Source organism: Garra rufa, chromosome 5 (genome assembly GCF_049309525.1).
Source record: "Garra rufa chromosome 5, GarRuf1.0, whole genome shotgun sequence".
NCBI lineage: Eukaryota > Metazoa > Chordata > Actinopteri > Cypriniformes > Cyprinidae > Garra > Garra rufa.
The window spans coordinates 57075571-57095084 of record NC_133365.1 but is presented as its reverse complement, the minus strand read 5'-3'; the positions used below and the strand labels follow the sequence as shown (position 1 = coordinate 57095084).

The window sequence follows — 19514 nt, the reverse complement described above, 5'->3', positions numbered from 1 at the left end:
AGTGAGTTAATGATTCAGTGACAGTCAATGGGTCCGTCCCATTACCCACACTTGTAGTCTTAACATTTGACCCATTGGATAATCCAATGGGACGCATCTACAACATAGTGATGTTTTTGTTGTTGTTGTTGTTGTTGTTTTAGCACAGCTGCATTTACACATTTTGTGCATTTAATACTTTGCACCATAAGAAATAATCAAAATCATCACATTTCTGTTCAATAGCCCCTATATAAGACACAATTTAATCGTGGTGCTTCTAATTAGCTGATTAAGTTGCAAACGTTTTACAAAATACACGCTCATCACTGCACCAGTAAAATGTGCAATGCTATATTTTACACAAATTATATGTAATTAAATAGACTTGACATCTTACAATTTGGGGTCACATGAGTTTCTGAACATGATGAATAATAATGGGATACGCTTATCCTCAAACACGGCTCTGAAGTAAAACACTGATCAGACCTGGGATGGTTTTGTGAATTTACTTTCTGACGTTGAATCAAAATATTTCTTTTGAAAGCTACTTTTTTGTAATGTCAATTTAATTTTTTCTGATTGACCACATTAATGGCCTTAAATGATCTTTAAGTCCAATTAATTTGTGACTAATTAGATAAATTAATTATCACATTGTGTAATTAGACAAAAATGTTATGACTTGACAGACCTAATATGTTTATATCTTATGAATGTGCTTTACTGCTTTATGCACATCTCATGAACTGGTCAGTGGAGGAGACTAAATGTTTACTAAATCTTTGTTAACAATCTCATCTGTCCTATATCAGCTTTATTTTTATATACACAGCCGCTCAGAAGTTTGCGATGTTTTAAAGAATTTTATTATTTTTTTTATTATTACAGTTTAAAATAATGTTGTTCTATATTAACATATTTAAAATAAAATTTATCCCTGCGATGCAAAGCTGAACTTTTATCAGCCGTAAATTCAGTTTTTTAGAGTCACACGGTCCTTCAAAAATCATTCTAATATGCTGATTTATTACTAGAATGATCAATGTTGGAAACAGTTGTGCTGCCTAATATTTTTTTGGAACCTGTGATTCTATTTTCAGGATTCTTGACGAATAAAAGTTTATTCTAAATATATGTCTTTTCTAACAATATACGGCTTGGCTATCACTTTTTATCAATTTAACACATCCTTGCTAAATAAAAATATTAATTTCTTAAAAGAGAGAAAGAAAGAATTTACTGAGCTGCAGTGTGTCATAAAGACTAAAACTACAATTGTGATATTTTCTCCAGTTCTAAATGCTGTGTATGCGCTTAGGTTTTGTTCCAAATACATGTAACGCACATGTAAAGGTGAACGTGAATCAGATTTCAGCATTTAAGGTTCATATAAACAGAACTTTTTCCGAGACACAAGCGGGGAAAACGCCTACCGAGCAACCGTCCAGACCACCCTAGCAACTGCACAGCCATACAAAACCAATCCAAACCTCTTAGCAACTGTAGGACAGATGCATTGTTTGTAGACATCTAGATACTCTTAAACAAAACAGGAAATGACCTCTTGAAATGATGCACACACAATGGAGAATCTGAAAATACATAAACCTTGAGGTCAATCTAATAACATTCAATGGCATCAGTTCAAATGCAGCTGACAGAAGCTAGAAAACCCCAGAGATCCTTCAGTTTTTATCTCTACACAATTCCTGTTGAGGATCTGTGAACAGTGAGATAGGGCTGAGTGCGTCTTGAGAAGCAGGGAAGCAGTTAAAGGAGTGGGCGTTCTGTCAAACGCTCTTCTGGATCCCAACAGCAGCAGCAGCGCATCTCCATGGCCACGGGCCAATCAATCAAACCACAGCCGTGTGCGTCGCAGTCGCTCGAGTATCGCACGCACACACACACACACACACCATCAAACGTGCTGATTCTCCTTTGTTGTGCTTCATGCAGATCTCCTTCTAATCGGAGACAGAGATAGACGGATGACCGACGGCGGCGGAATCGGCCGCGATATCTTCGACGCTCGGGCCTCCGCTTTCTGAGAAGCGCTGGTATCTGCACACCAACACGCCGCGCTCCGCTCCAGCGTCTGACAGTAATAGCTGCCATTTGAAAGCCTTATCTGCTGTAATTCCTGGTGTAGGTGGGTATTACTGTAATTAGATGTCAATAGAGACATGCGAATATATGAGACACTGAAATAGCCCCGGTGAGAAGCCAAGCGCCCTAATTTCCACACTTTGATTTCAAACCATGTGGATTTGGAGACTTTGTACATTTTTAGTTCCGATTAAAAACGGTGCGCAGAAGAAGTACTTGGAAAGAAAGCGGCCTCACGAGCGTGTGTTTATGCCCGCGGGAAACCGAACCACAGACTTCAGATACGAGTGCGTCATGAATTTTGGATCGGGGTTAAATAGTCACAATAGACTTAGAGCTCTATTTCTAACGTGTTTCTGGGCAATATACATTTAATGAGCTGTGAATTCTATCATCAGTCTAATCCATTCCATATCAAGTGTCCTGTGGTGTCACCAAGCAGAATCCCTAAATCTGGACGGGGCTTCGAGGGCCTACAGATCACAAATACAGGCTTTGGTGAGGCTTTACTGCCCTCTCGTGGTACAACAGACCACAGACGTTTCCCCAGTCCCTCATATGATTCATCATAATGAAAGTTTACTCTTATAAGGGTGTCATTTAAGAAAGTATAGGTATGAAAGCCTTGGGCAGAAATACAGCATGTTCATAAGGAGACAAAGCTACTCATGGACAACTTTGGATTGTCAACTTTAACTTGATTTTTTTATTTAAACCAACTTGATCAAACTGGACAGCATAGTCAAGATGCACATATAATAATGAGACAAACTGAATGAATGTTTCGTTCACTTAGAGAGCATTAAACTGTGTCAAAGCACCGAAGCACCTGAAATACTTATGAGTGTAAGCCAGGTTGTTTGATAAGTGTAAAAGCTGACATACCTCATCAGACGCTTCGACTGCAGCATCAGAGATCAGTCAGACGCAGGTATAGCGTGTGTTGGAGCGGCTGCACGTCTCACACTCATTCCATGTGAGTAAACAAATCGTTTCTATCTGTCACATGCATCGCAACTCACCAGGTTTCCTGTTCTAGTGTGTATCTCTTTTTCCTGTTTACACCACAAATACAAACCCACCGCGTACAGTACGACGCACCTCTGCACATAATAAAGCACAACACAATGTTATTCAGTCCTTCAGTCATTCTACTCTCAGTCCAAATGAGGTTCAGAACGAAGCTGCAAAAACATCTGTGTGCTTCAGTCACAAATCTGAATTAATTAATCGTTTTGAAACATTTCTATAAATTACACTTAAAAAAAGAGAAAACACCAGTGAGAGACGGTAGGGCTACTCCAAAAAGTAATTTAAAGCAACATAGCAATAAAGCTGACAAAATAACTTATGCTTTATTTTACTCACTAATATTCAATGTTTCTGTTTTCTGTTCTGTTCTAGATTAAAGACCCATCTCTTTAACCTGGCCTACACTTAATACATTTTCCAATCCAAATCCGTTAAAGGATTGTTAGGCTGCATTATTTAGGTCAACCGGAACCAGGGACACTTCCCAAAACACCTGATGTACTCGTTGCATCAGAAGAAGAATGCCATCTACGCTAATACTAGTATCTTTCCTTCTTATTCCGAGGTCACCGTAGCCACCGATCATGTATCCAGATCAGACGTTCACTGCAGTCCCCCGGATCCAGTCTGTACCCATCAGCACCCAGAGATATCCTTTACAGCCCTGAATGTCAGCAGAGACCACATCAACTAGATGAGCCCCAGAGACAGATCATCAGTGAAGACCCCATCACCTAGACGGCCACCGACGCAAGACTGCGAAAACCAGATGAGTCCTCTCCAATCTGATTTTGTGGCAACTTGGAACTCTTGCATCTACATTAATATTAGTCTGTTTGTTTCTTATTCCCAGGTCACCATAGCCACCAGATCCAGTCCATATCCAGATCAGATGGTCACTGCAGTCCCCCGGATCCAGTCCGTACCAAGAGGTGGATAAACACCTACAGCCGAATGTCAGCGGATACTGTGTCAACTAGATGAGCCCCAGGGACAGATCATCAGAAAGAACTCCTACCCTAAACAGCCACCGGCACAAGGCCATGGGAACCAGATGAGTCCTCTCCAATTTGACTTTGCTGCAATATGGAACTTTTGCACTTTTATTGACATTTTATCTTATTATTTTAATACTGTAAGGTTGCTTTGACACAACTTGTATTGTAAAAAGCGCTGTATAAAAAATAAATAATAATAATAATTATGACTGTTTTCCCCCTTTTAATTATTTTTTCTAAAAAAAAAAATCATCATATGTACCTCTGACAACATGATAAAAGAACTTAATATCACTAAAGTTAGCCAAAATATTGACAACATATATATTAATGAAGGCTCTGAAAACAAGTTGTGGGTGATGAGCTCATCTTCACACAGGTGAGATATAGACGGGAGTCTTCTGTCCTTTAGAAACGCGCTCACAGTCTGTATTTGACTCCATTGACTATATTGGAACATGTATGGGATTGGATTATGACACCTCATTCATTATCCATAGGTACTTTTTAAGATGTCTAGGGAATATCATCTGTGTATGACCGCATTATTATCAACATATATATATATATAAACCTCCTGCACTGTTTTATTGGTTTGATCGATATTAATGTGTGTGTCTTGTTGACAAATTCTTCCCAGCCGTCACTGCAAACACATCAACAGATGCATCCATTTATTTAGCTGGCAGCCAGTGACCCGATGACCTCCTGGTGTCATCATATAGAAGGCTGAGCCCTTTCCCATGAGCAGCCAATCAGATGTGAGGGATTCTCACGCAGCTCAAGCACTGAAATAAAATAAGTGTGTTGAATAGAAATTATCATGTAGCGAATATGTGTAGGGCGGGGCTTGGCGGCCCGGACTTCCGCTCTAATTTATCAGGTAGGATGGGTCTAAATAATAATGATCTCATTTTAAGTTATTATTGTATATTTTAACTGTTGACTGTGTGTAAAGCGGGCAAATGCCTGTAATCTGGCGTTAATGGCCAGACCGTTGCTGGAGCGGCTCTTATTAAACGGCTTCGTCAGCTGATACCCGTTGCTTTTCTCAGCGCTGCTCAGGATCGCTCAATCACACTCCATTGTGGTGACTGGACCTGTCTATTTACAAACGTTTTATGGCGATTGCTGGGGAGGATTCGCATGTGTACGTTTCGTATTGGACTTCACATAGTTAAAAGATGACAAGAGTTGGGGTTTAAATGTCTGCCGGAAGGAAGAAGCCGCGGTGAGATGCGGAGCCGATCTACGGAGCGTCGGGTTTGATGAGCCTCTGAGCGCCGCCTGCAGGAGAAGAGCCAGATCCTCACAGAAACACAAACATCGAGCGAGATCTCAGTCGCTGCAGTCAGCCATGTAAAGTACAGGCGACGTGATCCTGTTCCCACAGAAGCTCGAGAGCGAATATTATTCCTGATCATCCTATATTTCAGATCGCAGTGAAACATGGTCCAGTCCTGCTCGGCGTACGGATGCAAAAACAGATACCACAAAGATAAAAACATCTCCTTTCATAAGTGAGCTCCACTCATCCGTGTGTTGTTGAATATGTTTCGATCGAAGCACGATGTTGTTTTGTTTCCATAGTTCTCTGGTGGCGTGTCTGGGGTCGGTTTGTTCATTTTAGTCAACTTTAGTTCATCAGTTCTAGACAGGGTTTGTTTGCTTTAGTTTAGTTCATATTCTGCTCTTCAGCAGCAGCTGTTCCAGCTTTCATGTGAATTTATTGGCGACAAACTTCACAGCGAGACTGATTTGTTTTCCAGCGAAGGTCAGCTGCAATGGTCGATCGTTCATGTGTTTTGACAATCAATATTTGTGTTGTGTCCACTAGTTTTCTGTGATTATGTAAGTGATCATTCTGACTTCATTTACTTCTCCTCATGTCGCTTCAAACCTGTATGACTTTCTTTTGTGGAAAATAAAAGAAGATACTTTGAGAAATGCCTCAGTGGTTTGTTGTTGTTATCCAGACACACAAAGTCAAAACTGTTTGCTTCCAAACATTCCCAATATCTTCTTTTGTGAAAGTCATGCATGAGGGGAGTAAATGATAACCAGTCAATGATCATTTTTAATGACAATCATCTTTTAATGACAGCAAATGCTGTGCACGTCAAATTGCTGAAAAGAAGTGAAGCCCTATATTATACAGTATTCACTTAGACTTATTTAATAAACAATACTGAAGGTTGTGGGTTAGGGTTGGCGACTGAAGGTATGATAAAGGCAAACAGATATGTCATCCATCCTATTACAGATATGTTAACCGTCTCGGGTAATCTGCACATTTCATAGATGGGTGAATGATGTATTTGTTATATTTCCTGTGTATTGTATGTGCTTTGTGTATGTTAGTTGTCCTCCACCGCTGATGTGTTGTCTTTGATGTGTTTTTTTACTTTGGTTAATAGTGATTTGAAGATAATCTGAATAAATCCATTTTGAGTTAATTAGTGAGGTTATTAGTGATTTTCTGTTATCTTTGGTTAGGTTTCCTCTGGCCCGGCCGGATGTCTGTGGGAAATGGGTGTCCGCTATGAAGAGAAGAAACTTCAAACCCACCAAATACAGCAACATCTGCTCTCAGCACTTCACCAAAGACTGTTTCAAACGAGAATGCAACAACCGTGTGCTGAAGGACAACGCCGTGCCGTCCCTCTTCACTTTCAGCAAACTACAGATGCAGGTATCGCTATAGTGCTCCAAACCTCATTTATTCCACTCACATCCTTCACTTTCTCACACAATAAGGCCAGAAACAAATCCAAACCTCTTGTGTTTCTGGGTGGTTTTCATATGTGTTTTATGCGACGTCACATCACAGAATCTCGAGTTAGTCACGCATTTGAAACTAGAAACGTCAAAAGAAAACCTACACAGGGATTTACAAACGGTAATAAACATTTAAAGAGGCTGGTTCATAATATCATTAGGTTTGTTTATTTATTATTTATTTTTATCTCTGACCCTTGTCTAACTAACCATTGTAACTAATTAGTTAGACCCAAATGACCTCATTTAAAAAAAATCTCCAGAATCATTAAAGCAATCTGTAGGATTTGTGGCCAATAAAAAAAAAGTCATGTGATTTATGGGAGGATTCAGGAAAACTGTCTCTTGCAGATCTTCAGACTCATTGCTCTTATTTGATGTCTGGAACATCAAATGCCATTGGTTCTGTTGAGTCTGTCTTAGAAACAAGAGCTTGATGATACTTTTGGAGCTTGATCATGGTGGACCACTGTCCACTTTCGTTGAATTTCATTAAAAATGGCAGCCAATCACAGCATAAAGTGAGTCTTACGAGTAAATGACAGAAGTTTATTTTTTGGATAAACTGACCCATTAATGTCAAACTGGTAAAGTGTAAAACGGCTGTTTCAATACAACAGTTAGGTGACATATTGAGCAGACATCTTTCACTTTTACCCAGAATGCATTTGAAACATGAACACTAATGATACACTGGTCGTGTGTGTGTTTTTGACTGCCTCCAGATGTGGTTTGAGTGATTGGATCACAAAACACTTTGGACCTCATGTTCTCCTGTATTTAGCATTGAGCTCCTGTGATTGGCTCATTTTAGACAGACGGACCTGCTCTTCTTGGACTGGAGACCAGGTGTTATGAAAGTTACAGAATGTTTTCATCAGCCAGGTTTTCATCCAAAGTTGCAAATTTAACTTAGGCACAAATTTGGAATATCGCTTAAAACATTTGCCAGTAAGCACTGTTTCCATCCAACCAGTCAAAGAGAACAAAATTGTCGCTTCCTGAAAAACTGGCACTAAATATCACTAAAAAAAGCAGCAGAAGCCATTGAATATAATAATTGTCACGTATAATAAATTACTTGCACATTGAGCCAGCAGACAAAACACAATAAATGCAGTCATTGCTTTCGGAGGAGGATTCCTGCTGTTTGGAAGCACAGTCGTGTAAGACTAAGTTTAAGTTTTGGAAAGAAATACTTTTGACCTTGCTCTGCCATTTCAGAATGACCATTTCAACGGATCGGTCCGATGGTTAGTCAGGCTATGCGTCCCGTCGCACGCTCACGTTACTTTTTTGATGCAAATGGAGAGAATTTATTCTGCAAATGTGTTTCCATCTCCCATTAATCACTGAATCTTTTCTCCCACAAGTCAAAAAACACCTCAAGTGAGTATTTTTTTCTTCGAATTAGGGTTTGTTTTCTATGATTTCCCATCATATGAGGTCTGTAAAACTCAACATAAGCACATTTGCTAAGAACGAAAAACATCTTTTGCCCTTTGTTGTTCACAGGCAGCGTCTCTGGAGGAAACATTCAGCCCAGACATGGACTTTTCTCTGAGCCTCCCTCTGTCTGACGCCGAAGAGACGCCGCCGGCGCGTCCGTCCGAAGCGGAGCTCTGCCCGTCCGCAGCCCTGCCGGAGCCCGGCCCGGACCTCCACACCAGCGCCTTCGTCTCCTGTGACCACAACTACACGGTGGAGGACACGGTTCAGCAGAAGAGACGCATCGAGCAACTGCAGGAGCAGCTGGAGAAGCTGCGCAAGAGACTGAAGACGGTGCAGCAGAAATGCCGGCGTCAGGAGAGGCAGCTGGAACGCTTCAGAGCCATGAGCGAGGTCCAGAAGGCCGGGAAGGACGCGGCGCTGGGAGAAAGCTACGTTATCCTGCCCAAAGAGATCTACGACGTCCTGAAAGGAATAGAGACGATCGGCGCGTTGTGAGAGACGGAGGAACGGTTTTAAATGGTTTTAGCTTTTCATTTTGGGGTTTTATTTCTTCTGTCAATCGTGACTCGTGTCTGAATCCGCGTGAACGACAGACGCTTCTGCTGTGCGATGTTCTCTTCCAATGAAGGAGGTTCAGATGGACACTGGTCACACAGAATGACATTTAGCTGCTGTGTAGGTGTTGAGGTTGGTTCTGATCACAGATCTTTGTGGAACTGAATGTGCTTTCAGGAGTGGATCGTCCGCTTCAGAGCAGAACAAACTCCACATGCAATAACTGTGTGAGAGGATTCAGAGGAACTAAACCCTTTAGCGCTTGTGAGAATAGTCTGTGCGTCGGAACCTCGACCGACGCTGGAAACGACGCTGACTCCACGACAAACGCTTCGGTAAATCAGGTTCACATTATCAGCAGATTTGTTGAAATGGCAGCAGATCAGTGTTTGTTCGGTTATTAAATGCTTTTTTCTAATTTAAACCTCTAGAATTTATACGGACTAGTTTATTTTGATTTGATTCATGTACTAAGATGACCAAACTGGACTTCACTAAACACATTTTCAGGAGCCATAGAGTCACATATCGAAGGGCTTGGAGCTGTTTGTGGTTGTTTTTCACCCCTCGCTGATTCATTTATTATTTACAAAACATGAATAATTGTGAAATCAATTGAAGCCATATATGGGTAAAAATAGATTTTATGCTGGGAAAATTCAATCATAGTTGCCTTACGGTCACAGTGCAATTGTTCACGTGGTTTGACTGTTTCAATACAACGCTCTCATTCTTGACCTGTGTTTGTGCTTGAATGAGTTTCAGAGTCGTCAGGCTTCCTGAACGTCACGCTTTATTGCTGTCCCGCACAGACACGCGTATAAAACACACTTCATGAAAGATGAGTGTACAGGTGCTGCTCATATAATTACAATATCTTTAAAAAGTGGATTTATTTCACTAATTCCATTCAAGAAGTGAAACTTGTATAATGTATACATTCATTGCACACAGACTGATATATTTCAAGTGTTTATTTCTTTTAATTTTGATGATTTTAACTGACAACTAATGAAAACCCCAATTCAGTATCTCAGAAAATTAGAATATTACTTAAGACCAATACAAAGAAAGGATTTTTAGAAATCTTGGCCAACTGAAAAGTATGAGCATGTCCAGCACTCAATAAGCCAACTTTCTGAAGATATTCTAATTATATGACCAGCACCTATATATATGTGGTCAGAAAGACGGCACCACCCTGACAGACCTTCACCGCAATCAGTGGCGTCGCAGGGGACTTTGCTGGAAGCCCATGATCTTTTTAAAGATGGACCATTCACCTCACAAACAAAATGTTTTATACATTTTAATTTAAGTGCTAGAAATCCATCTGTCCGAAGTGCAGGTAGATTAGTGTGGTAGATTACCGCTTGCCTTACGTGATCATTCCATTTAAACGCAGCTTTGAGGCCCTTGTTTTATGTTTTGTATATTTAAATAGCCGGATCGTGAACACCATTCAGTCCTATAAATAACAACGATTCAGCTATGTCTGTTAAACCCTTGAGTCGCACCGTGAGACATTCACATGTGTGTTTGTGAGAGAGCGCTTCATGTGTATCTAACATCTTTACAGTTTCTGCTGGGTCATTATTTCTGATACAAACATTTACATTTTCGCAGAAGTACAGGCATAAAAGTTTATATTTCACATTTAAACACTGTTGTCTACAGAAGTGATAAAAAGAAAGAAGAGTAAGTCACTACTTGATGCTCAAGATTGTGTTTATTGTAATAGTGGTCCCCAACCACGTTTCTAAAGGCCCTCAGTCCTGCTCGTTGTGTATGTCTCCCTCATCTAACAAACGTGATTGAACTCATCTGCTCATATCAGTACAGACTGCAAGACTTGAACTGTGTGTCTGATAAGAAAGACATGTGCAGGGCTGAGAGCCTCCAGGATTGTGGTTGGGAACCACTGTAATAAACATAACCCCGCTGAAAAAAACAGCATATGCTGGTTAGGTATGTTTTGGTGCTGGGATGCTGGTTTTAGATGGTTTATGCTGGTCCTTTGCTGGTTTATGCTGGTCATGTTGCTGGTCAAGGACCAGCATATACCAGCTAAAACCAGCATCCCAGCACCAAAACATACCTAACCAGCATATGCTGTTTTTTTCAGCAGGGAACACCAGCAGATGGCGACAAACAACTTAAAATGAAGAGATTCGTTCAAAACGCACCGTATCTCTTCTAACTAGTTCTAACTCTGACCACAATGACATCTAATATTAAGTTTTCACCACAATATGAATTACTGCACTCAAATCAATGAAATGATAAATGATTCAAAATGTGTAAGTCTTTAGAGTCTCTTATTTTAATTTCTCTAGCATATGAACATATGTGACCCTGGACCACAAAACCAGTCTTAAGTCGCTGGGGTACATTTGTAGCAATAGCCAAAAATACATAGTATGGGTCAAAATTATTGATTTTTCTTTTATGCCAAAAATCATTAAGAAATTAAGTAAAGTTCATGTTCCATGAAGATTTTTTGTAAAACTCCTACTGTAAACATATCAAAATGTAATTTTTGATTAGTAAAATGCATTGTTAAGAACCTAATTTGGACAACTTTAAAGGTGATTTTCTCAGTCTTTTTGATTTTTTTTACCCCCTTAGATTTCTGATTTCAAATAGTTGTATCTCAGCCAAATATTGTCCTATCCTAACAAACCATACATCAATAGAAAGCTTATTTATTGAGCTTTCATGTGGTGTATAAATCTCAGTTTTGTCAAATTTAACCTTATGACTGGTTTTGTGGTCCATGGTCACATATATGAAAAGGATGACTACTAATAAGTTCATCCTCGCAGTGTTACTGTAGTAAATACTATGGTAAATGTTTGTGAGGATAAACTGTGAGCAGTCAGCACAAACTCAACACAGCTGTTTTCATCACAGAAACTGTTTGTTCACATGCTGTGTGTTACTCCTAACCCTTAAAGAAAGTTCAAGAAATTACTTCTATTCTTCTAGGAACTATAAAAACCAGTGTCTTTTTTTTTTAGATATTTATGGAAATAATGTTGTGAACAAAATACATAGGGGAGAATATCTCTGTTAGTTTTAAACAATATAGTATTTAAACAATAAAGTATTTAAATAACAGTATTTAAAGAATAGTTCAATATTTGTAATATGGATTCTCTCCTAGTTTTGTGTGAATTGTTAAAGCGGGGCTAATGGCAGTTCTATTGAGTGTAATTATGCCACAGTTAATCAGCTGTATTTTGACCCTGTGGTGATGAAGATGCAAAGCAGCTCAGTTTAACTATATTCAATGTCGCACCTAACCCTGTGCTATTTGGGCTGTGATCTCGCCTTTTCTTTTTTCATTTTCATCTATGATAGTGCAGTAAAAACACAACATATGGGCCACATTATGATGTCATTAAAACCCTAAAACTAATCCTGAAAGCATACTAATGTAATGCGACCAAACAGCAACTTGAATCCAGCGGAGGATCTCATTCTGATTCTTATTATTACTTTATTAATGTTATTGTGACAAACGTGTACGCATTTAATAGTTGGACTATTCCCAAACTGTAATGTCAGACTGAAATAATAAAATATGATAGGCAACCTTTCATTGCATATTAAAGGGCGCAAAACATGATTTTAAAATGCATTTTACTTCATATTTTTTTCTGAACACTGCATTTGTAACTTAAATAACAATTTAATTGACATAACTGCAATCAAACTACATAAATGTAAAATGTAATTACTTCGATTGCTGCGTTATTAGGAAAAGTAATAAAGTAACGCTTTACTACTCTATTATACAGTTACTGTGTAACGCGTTATACCCAGGTCTGCTGTGTGTGTGTAAATATATCAGACAACTGAAATGAACCCCAATAATGAGACAGAATGTGATCAGCGGTGAGTCTCTGTGTGGTCGCTGGATGGCGCAACTGCTCGCTTATTCTAAGCCGTTTTTCTTGCAGCAGTAAAATAACGCACGCATTTAATTTTAAATTTAATTGTGTAGAGAGAATGAGGAAAAAGTCTTTGACCGTGTTTTAATCATTAATGTGTGGTGCTTCAGCTCTCTCTGTTAGGGTTAGTTCGAGCGGGACTGAGCGCGCGGACGTTAGAGGGTCTCTCTCTCTCTCTCTCTCTCTCTCTCTCTCTCTCTCTCTCTCTCTCTCTCTCTCTCTCTCTCTCTCTCTCTCTCTCTCTCTCTCTCTCTCTCTACACACACAAACACGAACACATTCGGAGCAGCAGCCGCGGTAAGTGTTACCCAACCTTTTCTCGCATTTTCACAGAGTTCTCGTATGATTGTACAGGATCACGGTTGGTTTATGTGTTTTTCAGTGTTGTTTTGTGTTTCGCGGTCATCATCCCGTTTCAGACTCACGGCGTTTTGAAATTCGTATAATATGCATTTATCTAACTATCGCGGATCACGACTTTTCTTTCGAGATATAAAGTTTTTAAAAAAAAAACTTTCTGCATTGATAATAACGAATCACTTTTTTGTCTCATACAGAAGTGTAAATATAACTCCAGTAGCAAGTCTTTGTGATGTGAGAACTCACTTGAATAGTTCAAGAGTCAGTCTCTAGACGTGGTTTGTAGTCAGAGTCAGGTGAGTTTGTTCATTATGGGTTAGTTAGTGTGTTCATTCATAACTAGAGGAAGGAGTTGAGAACTAGAGATGAGTGAACAAATCAGCTGAAGTAGCACTGAAGAGCAAAACCGCACTGGATTCTTATTGCAGTGAGACCACAGTTTTACAGCAGACAGACTGAAACACATCAGATGAGGCGAGGTGAGGGGGTTGTGTCCTGTCCTGCTCTCCAGGATGTCTTTGTTATGCAACCTGGTCCTGGTCGAGACCGTAGATGATGAATAGAGCACAGGACCTGATGGAAACCGTCTCTGATAGAGAGACCAGCACTTCTCAACTGGTGGGTCACGACTAGGGCTGGGCGATTAATCGAAAAATAATCGAAATCGACATTCAGAACCTATAATCGATCAAATGTTTCCAGGTCGATTATTTCGATTACTTTCCCTTTAAAAACAGTACCGTGTGTGGAGTCACGTGACCCCGCTCCGTTACATTACGTTATTCCGCCGACATGTCCATGGAGAGCTTAAAAAATTTACAGGATATACAAGAGTAATTTTGTTTAGAAGACAGTGCTTATTTTCTACTTTGAAAGTGCATTTTCGGTTTTCGGCCGAAAGACTTTTATCACCGAAACAACACGGCCGAAACAGTATGTTGACACAAACAGAAACCGCAGCCTGCACGTGCTTGTCTGAAGCAACACGTCTGCGGTGTGGACGTATGGAAAGACCCACGGACAGCGATTTCAGGGTTCCCGCGGGGTCTTAGAAAGTCTTAAAAAGTCTAAAATTTAAAAATCACAATTTAAGGCCTTAAAAAGTCTTAAATTTGCTGTTCTAGGTCTTAAATAATTTTACACAGGTCTTATTTTTCCGATGTCCATGTAACGCTACATCTAATTCTCATTTAAATTCTCTTTTTGTTGTTTCCATGGTGTTGTAGTTCTTTATTTCACTATTCCAAATATAATTTGCTGTATTTAAACTACAAATGAGACCAACATGCAATAGCCAATCAGCTTTCTGTTATTGGCGCGAGTCTCTCTCGGATTGTACCGCAGAAGTAAAATGGATTTAACTTTTTAGCTATGAGGAAGTGCAAGTTTAACAATACTTAGCTTGAAAAAAAATTAATATAAGGGCTTGGCTAAGGCCAGTTGCTAACAACTGTAGATTTTTTTTCTCTGTGGAAGTTACTGCGTCTTCAGACAGAATCGCAGTAGCAGAATACAGGTCAAACTACCCTTTTCTGTATATAATGTTATCAATAATAATAATAAATATAGGTCGAGCTAGCTGACCGCCAGCCTTCGAGATACTTTTAAAATGTTTTTTTTTTCTTGCCCGACCGAACAAACCGCCTGATTAAAACTGAAGTGACAAAAGCAACTAGCGAAGCATAGAAAGGCAAGAAAGATTCCTATTTTAATACATTCAACGTAAACAGAAATTGATGATGGATAGTGTAATTCTGGTCTATTTGTGAGAAACACACTGAGGTAAAAATTTAAAATGTATAGTTTATTTATAACATGATATAGTTCAGTAATTTACCAAGTGAGCTTTTTGCTGAAAATTCTCACAATTACAAATGTTACATTAATTTTAGCTCAATAAACAAGTAGTTAGTCAAGTAGTTACTTACATATTAGACAAAATATTTCCACTGTTTCACCAACGAAAATAGTTCCAAACAAGGATCGCAATTTTTTTTTTACATCAGATATTTCTAGTGGTACTTTTATGGGGATATTTTGTGTGGAATAGTATCTGCTGATATGAAAAGTTCACTGTATATCGTAGTAATAAATTTAATTTATGACAGCCATGAAATTTTGTTTACTTTTTACATTAAACACATTAAATATTACATGCATGCATGTAATATAATATCTATTTATTATATATTTATTACAGGTTTAGGTCTTAAATTTCATATAAGGTGGTATTAAAAAGGTCTTAAAAAGTCTTAAATTTCACTTGTTCATATCTGCAGAAACCCTGGATTTGCAAAACTTGTTTTGCCGAAATTTCCAGAGGGGTTTTGTCTGCAGTCGTGCGTGCAGTGATAAGAGCAGAGATCGAGACAGATGTAGCTTTCAGTGAGTGAAAAACATTAGCTTTACGTTGGTGTTACGTCACAATATTTTAAAGATATGTCTTTTCATACTGTATTTTTATTAATATTTATGTTTTAAACCATGGAGGTGAGCCAATGGATATCACACAAGCAACGTGAAAACTGCGCAATGTTAAAATGAAAGTGAAAACTGATTTTCAGCATCTGACGTGCATTCTCTCAGAGACAATGAGAGACGATTATACTTCATATGCTGATATTAATTTAGTCACCTAATATTTTCCTTGTGCCCTGAATATGGTGGGAAACGTATAAAAAGAAACGTATATTGTGCAAGGTTTGTTTCAGAAAATCGGTTCTTGAAATAAAGCTCTTAATTTTAATTGAAAACTGCAGTGTTATTAGGGGTTAAGAAAGTATTAATTATGATTTCAGGTGTTAAATGTGGGGACTGAAAGACAAGAAATGATGAAACTTCAAAAGGCTATCCATTGAATAAATCTGAGCGCTGCACGTTTCAAAGTCATTTGTTGCGCTGCTTTGTATACCAGTCTGACAGCGCCTCCTGCTGGAAGAGAAACGCGTAGAGTTGTAAATGTGAATTTTTTTATAGTCTATGATGTGATGGATCCAGAAGATAATGTTATACAAATTTAAACAATTTAAACAAAGGCAGTAAAATATATGTATATGTCAAGTAATAAAATACTTGATTGATAATAATTGTTTAAATTAATATAATTGATTTATTCTTTGAAACTTTAATATTAATGTATGCAATTGCAATGCCTTGATTCTAGTAAGATTAGTACACAGTCATAGCCATAAATGGAATGGTACTAATAATTGGCATAATTCTTTCGGTGTTTCGGTTTTCGGCCTTGGTTTCCTCTTTTTCGGTTTTCGGTTTCGGCCAAGAATTTTAATTTCGGTGCATCCCTACTTGTCAGTGAACTATGAGGGCAAAAAAATAAATATTATATAAATATAATTAAATATAATTTTATTAATAAATAAAATAATCGTTCATTAATCGTAATCGAGTTAAAATGTTCAATTAATCGAGATTTTGATTTTAGGCCAAATCGCCCAGCCCTAGTCACGACTCTGAAATCTCTGGCCTTTTCTAATCAGATTGCAGACAAAAGAGAAAAACCAGTAGTGAATGCATGGATTGTGTGTCTCTTCCTGTGTCTGTCCGACCTGCTGTGTTTCTGAATGCTGTCTCGGGTGGAAAGCAGGCCAGGATCAGACACTGGACCGTTTGTGTCTACAGCGTTTAACCAGGCTGCTTTCAGGAGGTTTAGTAATGAATGAGGATATCCATTTGTTTTGGAGCACATCTGTTGAGCTCATGAAACATGGTGTGAAGGATGGCTTGAGCCAGATTTTTAATCAGAATTCAGTGTGCCTGTCAACTACTGAAACAGACGACTCTAAGGACAGTATAGAACTAAAATAACTGAGTAAAATCTGTGTCTTGTTGGGTATATGCAATTAAAGATACTAATAAATCATTTTTGTTAATTTTGTATGATAAACAGTCTGGTCGCTGCTTGATGTCCAGAATGTGGTTCAGATCAGTTGAGAAGCGCTGAAAGAGGCGTGATGTTAGCGTAGCGTGGCGTGTTTTGACACGCGTGTGATACTGTAGGTGAAGGGCCACATGTTCACCGCTCACACATGCCTCTTCATGAATCAGCATCAGACTTCTTCTGTTCATTTTCTCCTAGATCAGAACTGAACATTAATGTGACATAGTTTTCATATAGATATGCTATATTTCCTTTTCTTGATCTTGTTGATCAGATGAGATGAAATTATAAATGCACACACCTCATCGATCTGTCCGTGGCCATTTCATCAGGAAGACACAACAGAAGAGATCTGGGCAATAATTATTAAACTAATAATCAGACATGCAGGTGTGAACTGATAAAACATACACCTTTGTATTGTATAAGAGTGTCTGAGAAAGCATTACTGTAAAACAGATTGAATGTTTATTACTAGCTGATCTGCAGATGCTACTTTTTATCCAAAGCGATTAACACGAGATTAATTGTGCAGTCTGTTATTTTTTCTGCAGCGTGACTCAGGTCACAAGAATGTGCGGTTAGTTATCTGCCCTGTTAGAAAACTAGGGCACAGATTGATAGTTAAACATTGACTGGCTAGAAAACTCATTCGTAACATGTAGAAAACAGGCAAAACCCAACATCAGCCTGAACGAAGCAGACGCATTCTCCTCTGTAAGTGATGTTCAGTCGTGGAGGACGTTACTGCACTTTCTCCACATCTGTGTCAAACAGCAGCGCTTTAATCTCTGCGCTGACGTGATGCTTTTGTCCTGCTGGAAGCGACTGCGTTTGGATGCACATACGACTCTCTGTCCCGGTCTTTCTGTGTCTCTCCAACCTGCTGTGCTTCTGAACGCTGTGTTGGTTGGAAAGCAGGCCAGGATCCCACACTGGGCCATTGGTGTCTACAGTGTTGAAGCTGCAGCGTTTAACCAGACTACTTTCGAGAGGTTTAGTAATGAACGGAAATGTCTGTCCAACAGTTTTTCGCTGTGTTCCTCTCAGAAAGAAGTACAGTAGTCCAAACAGTCTTGATCCATCGTGTGACTCCTGCCATGAGAGCGATGTGGAGAGTGTTTAGGATTGGAGCCACATGAGATTTAATTTGTGCAACAGAGACGTCAAATCCAGTACAACCTAAAGGTGTATTTAAAAAGTCTTAAAACCGTCACACCTTACGACATCCGGCTTTGTCTTTTGGTTCGGATCTCTTGTTGTAGACCGATTGGATGTTTTATAGGGTGTCAAATCTGTTGACCGCATGTGGGCTGGAGAATCTTTTCAGGATGATGTCATTACACGACTATTCTGCCCTCCAAAGGCAAAGCGCAGTAACTACACATTTGGTCAAAATGAGTTAAGGCTTAAAATGGCTTTGCAACAACTGTTTTGTCTTGTGGCAAAGTCTCCTGGTTCAATTTTGTCCAGTTTCAGAGAAACGAGAGTGTCAAAATTGCAGTAACTACAAAATCCAAACTAATACCATATATGATGTAAAAACTTTAAAGGCATTTTTTCTCAGTTTCAGTGTTGGCGTAGTTACTGCACTTTGACTTTGTAGGGCACTATTGGCCTCCAGCAAAACAGATGCACAGATTCACGCAATGACACCCAAGATTTATGTCTACACTGCAGGATTATATAGTATTTCTAGAATTATATCTGCAGTACTAGTCAATACATTGTACTTACTTTCACATGTGTATGTTCACATGATGCAGTGATCAAAACATGTGACACAAGTGAAAACTTTCTTATATTAGAGCTTGTTCTTTGTCTAGATTCCAGCTCTGCTCACTTACAATGCTTTTTACACACTACTGAGGGAGGAACATCTCAGTATCCACTAAACCACTATAAAGACTATTAAAACACTGTCGTTGTTTTACTCATATGTCTACAAAGTTAATTTCAGAATCAGAATCAGAATGAGCTTTATTGCGGGTATGTTTACACAGACTAGGAATTTGTTGTAGTGACAGAAGCTCCACAGTGCTACAGAATGACAGTGACATGACAACACAGATTATAAAAAGAACAATATACAAGTATACAAGACAGACAATGTGCAAAAATAGCAACCACAATATACAAAAATATTCAATTTACTATGTACAGGTATATTAGGTGCAATATTTGAATGTAAGTAAGTATGTGCATTAAATAAAATAACTGAGTAATGAGTAAAGAGTGTATGATAGTGTTGTATGTTCCATGATCAAGTGTTCATGAGATGGATTGCCTGAGGAAAGAAACTGTTTCTGTGTCTGGTCGTTTTGGTGCTCTGTAGCGCCGACCAGATGGTAACAGTTCAAAAAGTGAGTGTGCTGGATGTGAGGGGTCCAGAAT

General features: G+C 38.9%; 1 protein-coding gene and 1 pseudogene across 1 annotated transcript; both read left to right on the top strand.

The window, feature by feature from the left end:
• Window positions 1-5481: 5481 nt before the first annotated feature.
• On the top strand, window positions 5482-9641 carry thap1 (THAP domain containing, apoptosis associated protein 1). Its single transcript, XM_073841072.1, has 3 exons — window positions 5482-5641; window positions 6618-6813; window positions 8415-9641. Exons 1-3 carry the CDS (start codon window positions 5571-5573, stop codon window positions 8844-8846), a joined length of 699 nt encoding a protein of 232 aa, XP_073697173.1. The 5' UTR covers window positions 5482-5570; the 3' UTR covers window positions 8847-9641.
• Window positions 9642-13120: 3479 nt separating this feature from the next.
• Window positions 13121-19514, top strand: part of LOC141335568 (MOB kinase activator 3B-like) — a 22465-nt pseudogene continuing 16071 nt past the window's right edge.

Bases quoted from the DNA above. Each gene is read 5' to 3' on its own strand.
- thap1 (XM_073841072.1), top strand. From the start codon at position 5,571: ATGGTCCAGTCCTGCTCGGCGTACGGATGCAAAAACAGATACCACAAA. The intron at 5,642-6,617 runs GTGAGCTCCACT...ATCTTTGGTTAG, and splicing joins AAAAACATCTCCTTTCATAA to GTTTCCTCTGGCCCGGCCGG. The intron at 6,814-8,414 runs GTATCGCTATAG...TGTTGTTCACAG, and splicing joins TCAGCAAACTACAGATGCAG to GCAGCGTCTCTGGAGGAAAC.